This window comes from Phocoena sinus, chromosome 15, assembly GCF_008692025.1.
Source record: "Phocoena sinus isolate mPhoSin1 chromosome 15, mPhoSin1.pri, whole genome shotgun sequence".
In the NCBI taxonomy this organism is placed as follows: domain Eukaryota; kingdom Metazoa; phylum Chordata; class Mammalia; order Artiodactyla; family Phocoenidae; genus Phocoena; species Phocoena sinus.
Window position 1 is genome coordinate 81,000,613 of NC_045777.1, and position 13,781 is coordinate 81,014,393.

Below are 13,781 nucleotides of genomic sequence, written 5' to 3' on the forward strand. Positions count from 1 at the left end.
CTCATTTGTTCTTTTCACTCACCGGTATTTATAGAACACCTGGTTATGGAAAATTCAGCGTGAATCAGAAGTTCTTGTCCTGGAGGGTTTTGCAGGTGAGGAAAGAGCTGCGTGTGAGTAATCGAGGTGAGAAAGTAGTCAGGGCCGTCAGATGGGAGGGAAGCAGGCGCTGGAGGGAAGAAGCGGGTCTGTGCACACCCACCCTGCACGTTGACCTCTGGCCTCGGTGCCCTGGCCCCTCGCTGGATTCGGGGGCTGTTCCATGTCTCCTTGCTCTGGTTCTTTTCTTCTGGTGAGACTGTCCCTAAATTAGTGTTCAGGGGAGAGGAAACAGACGTTGCCCTTTCTGATGGGGAAGAGACGTTTTCTCAGTTGACCCTGGAGCAAAATCAAGACCCCAGAGCCCCCTTCCCCTGACCCCAGTGACGAGGAGGGATACAGTGAACATCTGTCGAGCTGTGTGCCCAGCCTGTGACATAGCCCAGCTTCCCCACCCCTACAGCGTGGCCTCTCCTGCCCTTATTCGAAGGTGGCCTGACCCCAGCAGGGCAGCGAAGAGGAGAGAGGCCTGCAGAGTCTGTGGCCTGGCAACTTGCTGCAGACCCCATGGCTGTGAGCAGAGGCAGTGGGTCTGCCGCCTCCAGGGCTGCGACTTCTCCAATGCAGAGGAGAGAGAGACCCAGGTTTGAGGGAGGAGGCTGGGCCTCATGGCTGGGAACCGAGGACGCATGTGCCTGACCACAGGGCCAGACGCTTCGCCTTGGGGTCTGGAGCTAGAACAGGCCGTTCTCCCCACAGCCACCGCTCACATGGACCCGCAGGCTCTCCCGCCCGGCCCCCTCAGCCGCTGAGTCACACTCCCCAGGGTTCACAGAGGCTCTGGTCCAAAGCCAGGCTGAGTCATTAGATGATGAATTGAGGAATTCTTATTCAGGCTGTCACCACAGCAGTGGTGGGCCCTCATCCCCACCCTCTGCTTCCCCACCGAGCCACTTAGAGCATTCTCTTGTGGCTTGTCACTCCTGCTCCGTGGGGAAGCAGGGCCTCTCTGGCACTGAGAAGACGGTGGTGGAGGTGTGTGGGGCATCACTGAGCTTCCCTTCCTGGGTCTAGATTCTGGACCTGTTTAGGGATAGGTCCTGGCCTGTTAGCCCGGGGAAGAACCTCAGATCTCATCTCGTTCAGCTCTCTCATCGATGAATGAGGGTCCGGATTCAGAGCTGGTCGGAAGGGCAGCCTTTGGAGTCAGAAACGAAATCTACTTAAAATGAGCAGAACTCGCAGGCCTAGGTCTCCGTGTCTGTAAAATAACGACGGTGCCTACTTCCCTCCCGGAAGGCGATGGATGTGAAGCACAGGTGGGTGGCACTCAATAACTGTTGCTTGACGCCTGTATTTGATGCGGAGGCCGGAGGCTGAGTGAATTCGAAATAAAGACCTGAGATCTTTTCTCTTCCTGCTCAGGACTCAGAAGGGAGTGTCAGGAGCTCCTGGAGGGGCTTTGGAGAGTAGGTCAGAGGGGGTGGGTTGGGCCAGTAGGCAGATATTCCTAGAGTCTGGGTATCTCCCAGCCCTGCAGGGGCCACTGTGGGATCACAAACGCAGCAGGTTAGATGGAGCCCACAAACCAGAAAACAAGCAGAGACCAGTGATGGGCACAGCCATCCTGACCTGGGCCCCTGGCCCACCTCCTTCACATACACCTCCACGGGGTCCTGCTGGGCCAGATCACCTGAGGGCTCCCTCCCACCAAATGTGAGCCTGGAAGATGCACATTTCTGCCCAGAGGGCCCCTCTGTCCTACAGGTGGGAGCGGCCCAGGACGAGGGCTGAGACCACAGACGATGACTGTGCTGATCACCCTGCTTCTGAAATGTCCCCAAGGATTCTGTGTAGCATCTTTGGAGCTACATCAGGGAATGGCCATGATATCCGATTCCCTTCACTACCCGGGTATTTTTTTTTTTTTTGGCCGTGTCGCGAGGCATGTGGGATCTTAGTTCCCCGACCAGGGATCGAACCTGCGGCCCCTGCAGTGGAAGTGCGGAGTCTTAACCACTGGACCGCCAGGGAGGTCCGCTACCTGGGTGTTGACCATTTCCCAGACCCATGAACCATCTGAGAGAAGGTCCACATTTTTCAAAAGAATTTATTAAGAAACAGAAAAAAGATACAAAGTATAAAGGAATGAAAGAGTTTACAACACAGATTCTTCAGCCTGGTGGCAACAAAGAAATACTTGCTGGGCTGACATCACTGGTACAGAGGCCCCAATTCCACCATTTTCAAGCCCATTTCTCTTAGCTGCTAATACAACCAGTTCAAACTTTCTCTGAAGACAAGTCAGATAGCCTACTAAAACCTCCCCAAACGACTTCCTAATTGCCTCTTTACATACGGTCCCCTCTCCACCCGGTCCCAAAGATTCCTCACCCAGGCTTCAGGTGAGGGTGAGGTCAGCCAGACCCTGCTGAGCCTTCTCCACACCTCCAACCACTCTGTGGTTCCTAGACCTATTTTTGTTCCCATCCAGACTCATCTAATTAAACTACATTCATGAATCAGTTGGGTAGGCTGGTTTTGTTACCTTCTGTCAAGTTACCTGTTTTCCTAAGCCTGCATCTGAACTTCATCTTTCTCCTAATGGGAACGTCTTCTTGAGCACTCTCTCTGGCAGCTCCCTGCCCCAGCTAGTCCAAGACTATTTTCTCCCACAAACAGAACTCTGCATCCCCATCCAATCTCCCACCTAACTTATGAGGTAACTCTAGTTCTCAGCTGACCTGCCCAGGAGAAATGGTCAAATACCTTGATCTTAGCACCCACTTATCACATCTCGCCCAGCTCAGGTCACCAACCTCATCAATTTCCTCGGAAGACTTCTGACTTCTCTCTTGAACGTCTGCCCCTCTGGAATATTATCTCTGTAGATTATTCGATGACATGGCATTATAGATACAGTAATAATAAGACTACAGCGAAAGAAGAGTTATTTTCTCCCAAATTATATTTTCTCTAAATTACCAAAAAATTGGGCTACTCTTGCCATGTTGAATTTCTTCTAAATGTCTATGGCTATCAGGCCTTCATTAGTACAGCCTGATTCTCCGCTGGCCTGAGTCTTAGCAAGCGGGCCATCGGTCCCTTCTGCTCCTATGGTCACTGCTATGTCTTAGCAAATGGCTTCTCCAAATAACTGCTGGAAAGCGAAACAGAACAGTCTCCTCCAAAGGAGAAGCAGGTCACAACTCTACCCAGACGTCCTCGAGTTTTCCCCTCACAATGCATGCACACAGTATCCCCATTCAAGCTTACCCTGATGGAAAATAAGTCAGTGCTAAAGTCGGTTAAAATTTTTCCCAACCAAGACTGCAGATTTGAGCTTTATGGGATACAAAATCCTTCTCTATGCCTCTCAGCCAGTCCTCACCACCACCCCGTGAGGTGGGCATGGTGAATATTATTATCGCTATTTGACTGATGTAGAAACTGAGGTTCAGAGAGGTTAGGGAGCTAGACCAACATCACACAGCTATTTAGTTGGAAGAGCCAGCATTCAACCCAGGTCTCCACTGCCTCATTCACCTTCCTTTTTTTTTTTTTTTTAAAGATATGATTTATCATTTAAATTTATTTATTTATGGCAGTGTTGGGTCTTCGTTTCTGTGCGAGGGCTTACTCTAGTTGTGGCAAGCGGGGGCCACTCTTCATCGCGGTGCGCGGACCTCTCACTATCGCGGCCTCTCTTGTTGCGGAGCACAGGCTCCGGACGCGCAGGCTCGGCGGCCATGGCTCACGGGCCTAGTTGCACCGCGGCATGTGGGATCCTCCCAGACCGGGGCTCGAACCCGTGTCCCCGGCATCGGCAGGCGGACTCTCAACCACTGCGCCACCAGGGAAGCCCTCACCTTCCTTTTTTAAGCACAGAGAATACGAACAAGGTTCTCTACTCCCTTTCTCTCTACCCGAACGGCATTCTCCTTTCCTACACGATCTGGAAAGTTCCAAACAGCACAAGGAATGAGCGGTCATTGTCATAGTCCAATGCAGGGTGCGGATATCGGATCTTTCACAATGTTCCTATTACTTAACGTCTGTAGTTGAGCCGAGAACTCTCTCTCCGCACGGAGCAGTGCTTTCTGTGCCGGGATTTAGGATTCCCAGGTGACAGTTGGGGCACTGAGGATTTTACCTCCAAATCATGCTCAATGCTATACTTCTCATCCGTTTCACATTTTGCCATGTTCTGTGCCTTCCCACCCCTACCCCTTCACGAGGAAAATTCAGTAAGTCTGTCAATTGTCCAGTGCCCGACTCCCCAGGCTTCTCACAGCGTCATGGAAAGCCCTGTACCTCCTTCATCTTTAGAGCATCTGTGGGATTCTCTTTCTGAATCCAGGTGATATTTCCCTCCAGAAGTTCTCTATTCCTGCCTCAGGGGTGAGCCACTTGACTGCAGCCATTCCACCAGCCAGGCCCTCTGCACGTGGTTCCCATGCGGCTCTGCAACCTGTTGTTCCAACCCTGAAGGTATTTATCCCCTAGAGGCCAGGACCCCCCCACCCCCACCCCTGCCAGGACGTATAAGAAGGACACGCGAATTTCACCTCTCTTGTGACTTAGAGCTGAGCCAGTCTCCTGGAGGCTTATGGTAGGCTGTGTCCACAGTGCCCCCTACTGGAGATTTCCCACAAGCCAAAGTTTTGGACAACCTGGCATTTTCTAGACATCAATTCACTCCACAGGCGTTTACAGAGCACCTACTAGGAGCCGTCACTGTGCTGACTCTGTAGAGAGAGCTGCAAAGAAGACAGACACGGCACCCCACTCGTGCAACTCATCTTAAACCAGCTGGTTCCGCAGAACCGCCACTTGGTTTCCAGTTGGTCTGAATTAGTTGGTGAACTCAGTAAGACCTTCCCCTGTCTCTGGACACTCCACAATGACCGATCACCCACGGGGACCACCCACGGGGACCACCTGACCTCTGCAAACTTCCCAGGGCAGATTCCTTGGTCAGTCACCAGACAGGACGCTGCTCTGACGACCCTTCCTCCCTGCTGGGTCCTGACTGGCTGGGATTCTTCTCCTGACTCCTGCCTAGCCCCCCACCCCTACCCCTGACGGAACAGTCTCACTTATTCTGACACATTCATTCACAAATCCAGTAGTTATTCTTGAGTGTATTCTTCTGAAGTAGTCAAGCATATATGTTATTTAACAGACAGTAATAACTGAAGTAGAAATGTGCATATATGAATAACAGCATGAAATAAAAACCCAATCTCCCCAATCACTGACAATTTACACATTTTGAACCTATTTCCACTCGGTAACTATTCAGACATGCTTTTATCTTGCTATCATTACGTGAACAGAAAGCCAAAAATTTTTTTTTTTTTTTGGCTTACGATTGCATCATATAACATCATATTCTCCCAAATAGTTCTCATAATTGTCATCTATGAAGGCAGCAGCTCACTGTCCTGGTAGAACACAGTCTACTTGGCTAGATTCTGGTCTAGCCAGAATTGGCAAGCTAAGCTGAGCTGTTTCCCGTCAAAGACTGTAATAGATAGGGTGGCCACAAATACCTGTGTGCAGATACGTTTTTTCCTTTTGTATCCTTTTCCCAGAATGTACTCCCCAAAGTGAGATAACTTCGTCTTATAATCACTTCTTTGACTTTTGTCAAGAATTGCCAAACTGTTCACCAGGAAGCATCATTTATAGTGCCAGGGGTCTATTTCCCCACGACATATTTTTTAAAATGTATTTTTGACGAATGCAAGTGGTCGATTTTATGTTTCATTTTATGTGTCCTGGCCTGTGTGCCTTCCTCTTGGGTATACGGCTTATTTGGTCATTTGACCAAGTAGATCTGTTTAGTCACTCCATATACTGGAGACTCCTTAGATCAATGATCCGTAATTTCCTCATCTCATTGATTTTCCTTTAATCTTCGTTCTTCTTTCCTGTGCATACATTTCAAAATTTTATATAATTGAATTTGTCCACCTGACATTGACGATTTCCCCTTTCACTTCATTAAACAATCAACGACCTCCCTGGAAAAAGATTTTCTTTTCCCTACACTAATGTCCTGCATTTTCCATCTGGACTTGTCCAAAATCTCTCTGGTTCCCATGAACACTCATTGCCCATGATCCTTACATATTACTCCCTTTGGTCACCTCTCAACAGCCCCTGGCTAAACATGTCCACCTCAGTTCCACCGCTGCCACAGCCTATGCAAAAGGCCGGTGGTCATGGCTCACTTCTGATGGGATCCCTCCATGAGATTTTCACCCCTCCACCCATCCCAGCCCCACTACCGACTTCCCAGGTCTTCCAACCGGTTTGGCCCCTGAGTCCCACACCTGGCCTCTAGGCTTAGGTTTTTTCCCCACCCATAACGGCAATATGGACAAATGCCTTCAACCCCTTAGTTCAGCCAAAATTTCTCAAAAGGAATTGTGCCAGAAAACTAAGAGTGGGCTAAAAATAAACTCCGGGAAGTGTAAAGACATCAAAAAAGAAAAGGTTTTAAATCCTACATAGGTCTGGCCTCAGGTTGGCTTGGAGGTGAGGGGTGGTGGAAGTCGGGGGGTAAGACCCAGGGTCTCCCCTTGTCTCACACTCAGAACCCTGTGTTTTAGACTCCAACCCTGCCGGGTTCCATTTTCTAGTAGCACATTCTCTTCACGGACTTAAAGGTAAACGCCTGTTGGCCTCGGCTTGTGTCTATACTTGGTCCCCCATGTCCAGCCCGCACTTCACTGGGGATGCCATTATCAGAGGAGCCTCAACTTCCCAGCCGAGGCTGGTGGAAGATGCCATTTATGGCCGGGTTCAAAATCCCAGACCTCTTCTGACTTGGTGCGTCCCGTTCAAGTCAGAGGGGAGGGGGTTCTCAGCTCTCTTCCAGAAAGTACATACCCTTCAAGCCCTGGGCTTAAAGGACTATTTCTACCCACTTCCCCAAGACTCTCCCTGGGCTACCCCATCAGGAATGGTTTTAAAGAAGAACTCAAATCAGGACTAGCTTACACATCTTGGAAACCTAGACTCTACGGCGGCGGCAGTGGCAGTCACCCCCAGCAAAAGCAAGAAGCATTAATGCCCAGCACCCCTCCAACCCTTCCTCCTCTGCTTCTGAGGGTTATGGCCACGCCACCTGCCTTGGTCCCTATTCCTGAGCACCTGAAGAGCGGTTTCGCACTTCACCTTGAAAAGTTGCCAACCCCTGCTCTCTGGGAAAATGCCCTCGGCCACCACATCCCTCGGGCCGCCCTGCTTCCCTTCTCTCTACCCCCCCCCAGTCCCCCCACCCCGAAGTGTCTCTCCAGTCCCAGCCCTTTAACTGTCAGGAGGGCGGACCCGAAAGACATGGATGGTCCCATTACTGAGGGACACAACCAGGTACCTGCCATCCACCATGGTGGTCACCCGGGGCTTTTCCAGGCCGTGATAGGCCGTCAGGAAGTCACCGAGCAGCGACCCCTTGGGATCGAGGATCACCACCTTGTTGACCTCCCGAAGGGTCAGAAAGATGTAGCCCTTCTTATCCACGGACACAGAGCCTGGCTGGCAGCCGTGCAGGCCCGGCCCCCGGTACTCCCCAATCACCTGGCCCAGCCCGTCACAGACCACCAAGCTGCTCTGCTGCCAATCCGACCCCACGAAGTTGCCCTGGGGGCTGGCGGTCAGGAACACCAGTGCCCGCAGGCCCCGGCTGGCCTTGCCCCCAGGGATAAACCGGGTGGCCAGGCTGCCTTCCATGTTGTACACCTCCACATGGCCTGACACGCTGACGGCCACCCGGTCCCCGCTCGGCATGGCGGCCACGGCGTGGCTGGCCTGGCAGAGGCTCAGCGCCCGGCGCCACTGCACCTCGCCATTGGGGCGGATGAGATAGAGCCGAGCGCCAGCCGAGAAGGCCACGGCGTCCTGCAGGGTGGCCACGCTGCACGGGGAGCAGCCCTCGGGGACGGGCACCGCGCCCTTGTAGTCGCCATTGAGGGAGAAGCGCTTCAGGGCCCTGTTCTGCTCGTCTGCCACCAGGATCTCCCGGGAGCCAAAGGGACACAGCCCGGTGATCCGCGGAGACCGCTTGTCCCCCGGCATCCGTGTGGGGAAGCTGCAGAAAAAGATGGGCCTGGGGAGGAGGCCAGAGCCCTCCAGGTTCGGCCCAGGTGCCGGGCTGGGCTCCCGGGAAACGGACTTGAGCCTGCCTTTGAACTTCCTCTTCTTGTTGGATCGGCCGCCCCTTGGGGACTGGGCTCCTCCATCTTCCTGGGGTGTCTGGGCTCTGCCCTCTTTCGGGGTCTGGGCTCCATCTTCTTGGGGCGTCTCGGCTCTCTCCGCCTTTAGGGTCTGGGCTCCATCTTCCTGGGGCGGCTGCGCGCTGTCCTGCTTTGGGGTCTGGGCTCCGTCCCTGCTCTGGGGGGGGGTTGCAGCGCCTCCCTGGCTTCTGGCTCCGTCTTTCCCGCTGTCCTTCTGGGGCTGCTGCTCCTGAAAGGAGAGCCTTAGCAGCTGGCGGTTCTTGTCCAGGAGTCCAGGATGGAGCTCCAGCCGGGGCAGCAGGCAGGGGGCTGGCTCAGGCGTCCAGGGACAACGCTGCAGCTGCTGAAGCCTTTGGGCAATCGCCCCCTCCAGCGAGAGTATCTCGGCCTCCCGACCCAGGCTGAGCACGCGACGGGCAAAGGCGGCCGCCTCCCTGGCCACCTGAGCCCGGCTCTCCAGCTCCCCCAGCCTCTCCCGTGCAGCCTCCTCGGCAGCCTCCACGTGGGCCCGTAGCTGCCCCAGCACCTCCTGCTTCTGGGCCAGGAGGGCCCGGAGGACCCCCTCGGCTGCCTCTTCCACCTGCGTGCCCACCTTGGCTGCCTGCTCCCGCAGACAGGCCAAGGCTTCCTCTTCCGCCAGCCGGGTGGCCTCCAGCTCGGCCAGGTTGCTGTCCACGCCCGCCAGTAGCCCCTCGAGGCCTGGCCTCCGGGCACGCACAGCCTCAGCCAGGGGCAGGCAGGGGTGGTCCAGGTGGGGGTCCAGGCGACACTCCCGGCACAGCAGCTGGGAGCAGGGCTGGCAAAGGAAGCGCAGGGACTCCCCCGGGTGCTGGGGACACTGGGCCGCCTGGCGCTCCCGGGCCTCCTCGTCGTACCACCCTGCCCTGTAGCCCACCAGGTCCACCACTCGGTGGCTGTGGGTCTGCCGAGTGCAGCGGTGCCCATCGGCACAGGCCTGGCACAAGTCGTCGGCGCAGTCCAGGCACCGGGCTGTGGCTGGCCCCCCGGCGCTGGCGCCCCCCATCAGCGGGCACAGTGCACAGGCCGGCTTCCCTGCGCGCAGGTCTCCACCGGCTCGGGCCTTCACCAAATCCAGGAGCCCGTTGACAAAGAAGTTGGTCTTGAAGGCAGCCACGCCCGTGGGCGGCACAGGCACAGTCTCGCGGCACTCAGGGCATCGGAGGTGGCTGCCCTCGGCCAACTGGGCCAGGCAGTCCTGGCAGTAGGTATGCAGGCAGGGCAACGTTTTGGGCACCCGCAGCTGCTCCAGGCAGATTTTACAGGCTAGGAAGTCGCTGCTCAGGGCCTCCAGCAGGGAGGGCGAGGAGCCCTGGGAAACCATTCTGCAAGCGAGGGGTCGGGGTCAGAGGACAGAGGGCACCTCCGCGGTGGCCCCCACCTGCCCTCTCACCTCTCCCCCATCCTCAAGCCCCACCAGGTCTGGGGTCTCACCTGAATGGCCAGGAATTCTCTTCTGGTCTCTTGAGACAAAGAGCCGCCTCCCTCCTCCCTGCAGATGTTCAGCAAATATGAAAAAGTAAAGGCCGCTTTTGCATGTCAGGCCCTGCGAGATATGACAACACCAAGAAGCACAGCCTTAGAGACCTGCTGGCGTAATGACCGGTGCCCCCCACTGACAGGCCTTGTGGCACACGGGATGCGAGTCTGGTGTGAATAGATCCTGGGGGTCCTGCTGGGGGTGGGATGCCAGGTGAGGGAAGGGCACAGAGGACCAGCCGAGGGTCTGGGTGGGCAGACGTGCCTTGACTCCCGGAGGGTGGGGGAGTATGAGGGACCCCAATTCCCACAGCCCCGTACACCTGCCTCCTAGGCCCTGGCAGCGGCATCACGGGTTGTGAGGGCCCCTCTTCCTGCCTCGACTATCCTGAAATTAACAGGCAGAAGGATGCCTGAGAGGAAGGGGTCACCTCGCTCTTTCCTTCCAGTTCCTCAAACTCAGGGTCACCGCGTAGCCTTTGCCCCATCTCCTCCAGCCCTTTTCTTTCAGCCTTTCCTGCTGCAAGAGGCCTCCTGCTTTCCTAGAAGCCTCTGGAGGGTAGGAGTCACATGAGGATCAGCTGTGAATGCCCCCAGCTCCCTGCACAGTGGCTGTGAAATACTTGATAAAGAAACTTGGGGAATTTCCCCAAAACTTCCAGAAAGCAGGGGCTGGTTGGAGAGCTCAGAGAGTGGGAGGGGGTCTTCCCCAGGAAGTCTCGGATCTCTGGCCCCGCGGGGGAAGCCTCCCCTCTCCTCCCGCCTTCTGGGTCCCTCTCCCCACTCCCTTCCCCTTCCTCCCGCTCTCCCCCTTCCCCCACCCCCTCCAGTTCAGCTGTCCCTTCAATCGCCCTCCAAGCCCCTCTCCTTACCTAGCCTGGGCTCCAGGACCCGGAGTGGGGGCCCCCGAGGCCCTGGCGCTGCTGTTGCTGGGCTCCTGAAAGAGAAACAAAACTGAAACTAATTGGACTTCTGCAACTTCCGTCCCAGGCCCGGGACGCCGACTTGTACAGCCGCAGGCCCCGCCTTCCTCCCTACCCTGCCTGGAGCTCTTCCTCGGGGGCCTCCACCACCAGCAGGACACAGCCCCCGCCAGCAGGCTCCAGGGCTCCGGGGCCAGGACAGCTCTGGCGGCTGGAGTTGCCGAGGTTGGCTTGTCAGTTTGAGCCCGAGGATTCGCTCAGCCTGCTAAGTGTGTTTGGCGCAAAGGCAGGGCAGATGCCTGAGGATGCGTCCTCTGAGGGAAGAAATGAGAGATCATAGGAGATTCGGAGGCGTAGGCTAACTAGAGCCCCGTCCTCAGGCCAGGGTTCCATTGCTGCTGCATATCTGCCAACCCAGTCTTAGGTGAGGCCCTTCGTACTATAAATCTCAGCTGAGATACAGGAGGGGCTGTGGGAACCAGATAAGGGGCCTCGAACTGAGGAGTCAGCAAAGGCTTCCTGGAGGAGGTGTCACTTGAGATGAGTCAGAAGAGTGCATGGGGGTTAGGGATCACCCGAGAAGAACGCAGGGAAAGGCATTCTAGGAATCGGGAACAGCAAGTCCGAGGGCTCAGAGGAATGAAATACCACGACTCTGCTGGGGGATCCAAGTAATTCAGGATGGCTTGTGGGAAAGGGACATGTGAGTGGTAGCAGATGAGGTTACAGAGGGTGAGGCAACGGCCAGATCACAGAAGGCCTTATGTTCTACGCGAAGGGGTCTGAGTTTAATCCCAAAAGCCAAAAGAAACCATTGAAGGGTATTTCCCCCAACATCTTCTGAAAATTTTGAAGCACAAAGGAGTTGAGAGGATTGGAACACACACTCCTGTACCTACCCCTTAGATTCTACAGTTAACATCTTGCCGTAGTTGATTCGTCACACAGCTACCCATGTATGCATCGCTTTATCCACGGTGATGGGACTTTGCGAGGAAACAGAACCGGTGAGAGCTCACTCCGGCAGCGGCCAAGAGAATAGACGGGGGGCCTGACCATGGGTCCAGGTGAAAAGTGGAGGGGTCTGAGCTGACACAGCGCCACTAGGGGCAGAGAGGAGGGTGAAGGATGGGAGCCTCACATGTGAGCAGCTGCTACAGGTGAAAGAAGCCGTGGGTCTTGTGACTGTCCCTGTGGAGGGAGGTACCGGAAGGAGGGTAGGAAGTCCTTCAGGTTTTGCAGGTCTGGGGGTCAGGACGGAGAGCTCGGCTGCTGCTAACCCAGCTTATGACTTTTCTAGACTTTTGCAAATGTATCTTTGGTTCTGATGAAGTCACCCAACAGTGTCCAAAGTGAGAAGGGCAGGGCCGAGATGGCGCTACGTGGAACAAAGACATTTAAGGGCAAGTTGGGGAGGAGCTGGGGCGCGAAGTAGGCTGAGAGGTACTTCCAGAGAGGTCGATTGAAATCCAAGCAACAGTAGGTCCCAGGAGCCAGGGGTGGAGAATGCTGTACTTCCAGAAGGAGGAGGTGGTCAGCGCAGTTGAATGCTGCAGACCCGACGGTCAGCCAAGATGAGCACAGAAAAATGTATTGGCACATGTGTGTCCCTAAGTGTGTGCACACATCTGCGCATGTGTAAGGCTCCGTGTATGTTTGTCTGTGCGAATCCAAGGACGATTTTCTGGATGTCTGCTGCAGTCAGACAGCATGCCACGTGCTGTGCAGTAGACGAAGATCAACGAGATAGGTTCCCCGCCCACGGGCAGTTTATAATCACATAGGAGAGGTGAGATCTGTACACGTTGCCATAGGAGACAGACAAATGTCATATTAAGATGTCAGAGTAATCATCACAATGGCTTCCTTTTCCTGGGCATTTACCATGAGCTTGGCATGGGGTGCTGTAAACATAACCTGATTTAATCCTCACAGTAATGTCGTAAGATGGGTACCATTCTTGCCCCATTTTACAGGTGAGGAAACTGAGTTATAGAGGGAATAAGTCACCCAAGGTCACATAAAGTGCTACGGCAACACAGAGGGAAAGTCTGATTTCTCCTGGAATGGTGGTGTTGTGGCGGCATGTGGGGATCAGAAAAGGCCACGTGAAAGGGGTGGCATTACGATGCCTGCCCTACCCCGCCTCCCCAACATTGAACAATTGTTACGGTGCCTACAGTGTGGCAGGCCCCAGGGAGACAGGTCCTCCTCCCTGAGAACAGGCTTCCCAAGGCAAGGGATAACTCAGCTACAACCAAGTGGTACGTGTTACCATGGAGACCCGGGGAGAGGAGGAGCTCCTGCCAGATGCTGGGGTTCCTCAGGATGCCTCTCCCCCTGGATGTTCTGATACCGCTGGAGTGCAGGCAGGTGGAGGGAAGTGGCAGGAGATGGGAACGGGCAGGCAGAACAAACTTCAAAATTTCCTGTTGAGAATCTTGTAAGGCCTTAAGGTAACGGGGAGCCATTACAGAATTTTTATTAGGCGAGTTTTGGACTTCGTTGTGCAGGTACTTGGGGGTGGGGGCGAGCAAAGGCGTTTAATCTTAATTTATACAAATAAGCGTAACTGTAACAAAATAACTTTTTTCCTATGTGCATTTCCTGTGGTCTCTGTCCACGAGTATGTTTTACACGATTCTCTCTCTCTCTATATATATATATATATTTGTACATATCTGACATACTGTATTTATAGTATGCACATCCTTCTTGTCTACTTGTCGATGTGCCTTTCAGGACTGGGAAATTCTCCTAAAGTATTTTGTTGATTCTCTCCCCCTCCGTTTTCTCTGTTTCCCTGTCTGGAACGTCCATCATTCAGAGGTTGCATCTCCCGGATGGTCCTCTGATTTTATCTTTTCTCTTATTTTTCATTTTCTTTCTCTTTTTGTACATACTTTTCTGGGAGATTTCTCACCTTGAACTTTCAATTCCTTCTGTTTCTTCAAATCTGCTGTCCCAGTGTTAATTTATGAGTTCCCTTTCTTTGTACTCTATTTGTACCAGTATCTTCTTACCACTCTGAGGATGTAAACAATAGTGTTGTTATTGGTGGTGGTGGTGGTGGTGG

At 54.2% G+C, this 13,781-nt stretch overlaps 1 protein-coding gene across 3 annotated transcripts; it reads right to left on the reverse strand.

The window, feature by feature from the left end:
* Nucleotides 1-2,131: 2,131 nt before the first annotated feature.
* On the reverse strand, nucleotides 2,132-10,839 carry TRIM56 (tripartite motif containing 56). 3 transcript variants are annotated; one of them, XM_032603841.1, is made up of 4 exons: nucleotides 10,821-10,839; nucleotides 10,655-10,719; nucleotides 9,738-9,849; nucleotides 2,132-9,628 (listed from the first exon to the last, which is right to left on the reverse strand). In XM_032603841.1, exon 4 carries the CDS (start codon nucleotides 9,625-9,627, stop codon nucleotides 7,360-7,362), a length of 2,268 nt encoding a protein of 755 aa, XP_032459732.1. In that variant the 5' UTR covers nucleotide 9,628; nucleotides 9,738-9,849; nucleotides 10,655-10,719; nucleotides 10,821-10,839; the 3' UTR covers nucleotides 2,132-7,359. The 3 variants fall into 3 exon arrangements, with proteins under 3 accessions (XP_032459732.1, XP_032459731.1, XP_032459733.1); XM_032603840.1 differs by lacking the exon at nucleotides 10,821-10,839 and having other exon boundaries at nucleotides 10,655-10,752; XM_032603842.1 differs by lacking the exon at nucleotides 10,821-10,839 and having other exon boundaries at nucleotides 9,738-9,795.
* Nucleotides 10,840-13,781: the final 2,942 nt, after the last annotated feature.

Excerpts from the sequence above, each read along its gene's own strand:
- TRIM56 (XM_032603841.1), bottom strand. The coding sequence starts at position 9,627 with ATGGTTTCCCAGGGCTCCTCGCCCTCCCTGCTGGAGGCCCTGAGCAGC.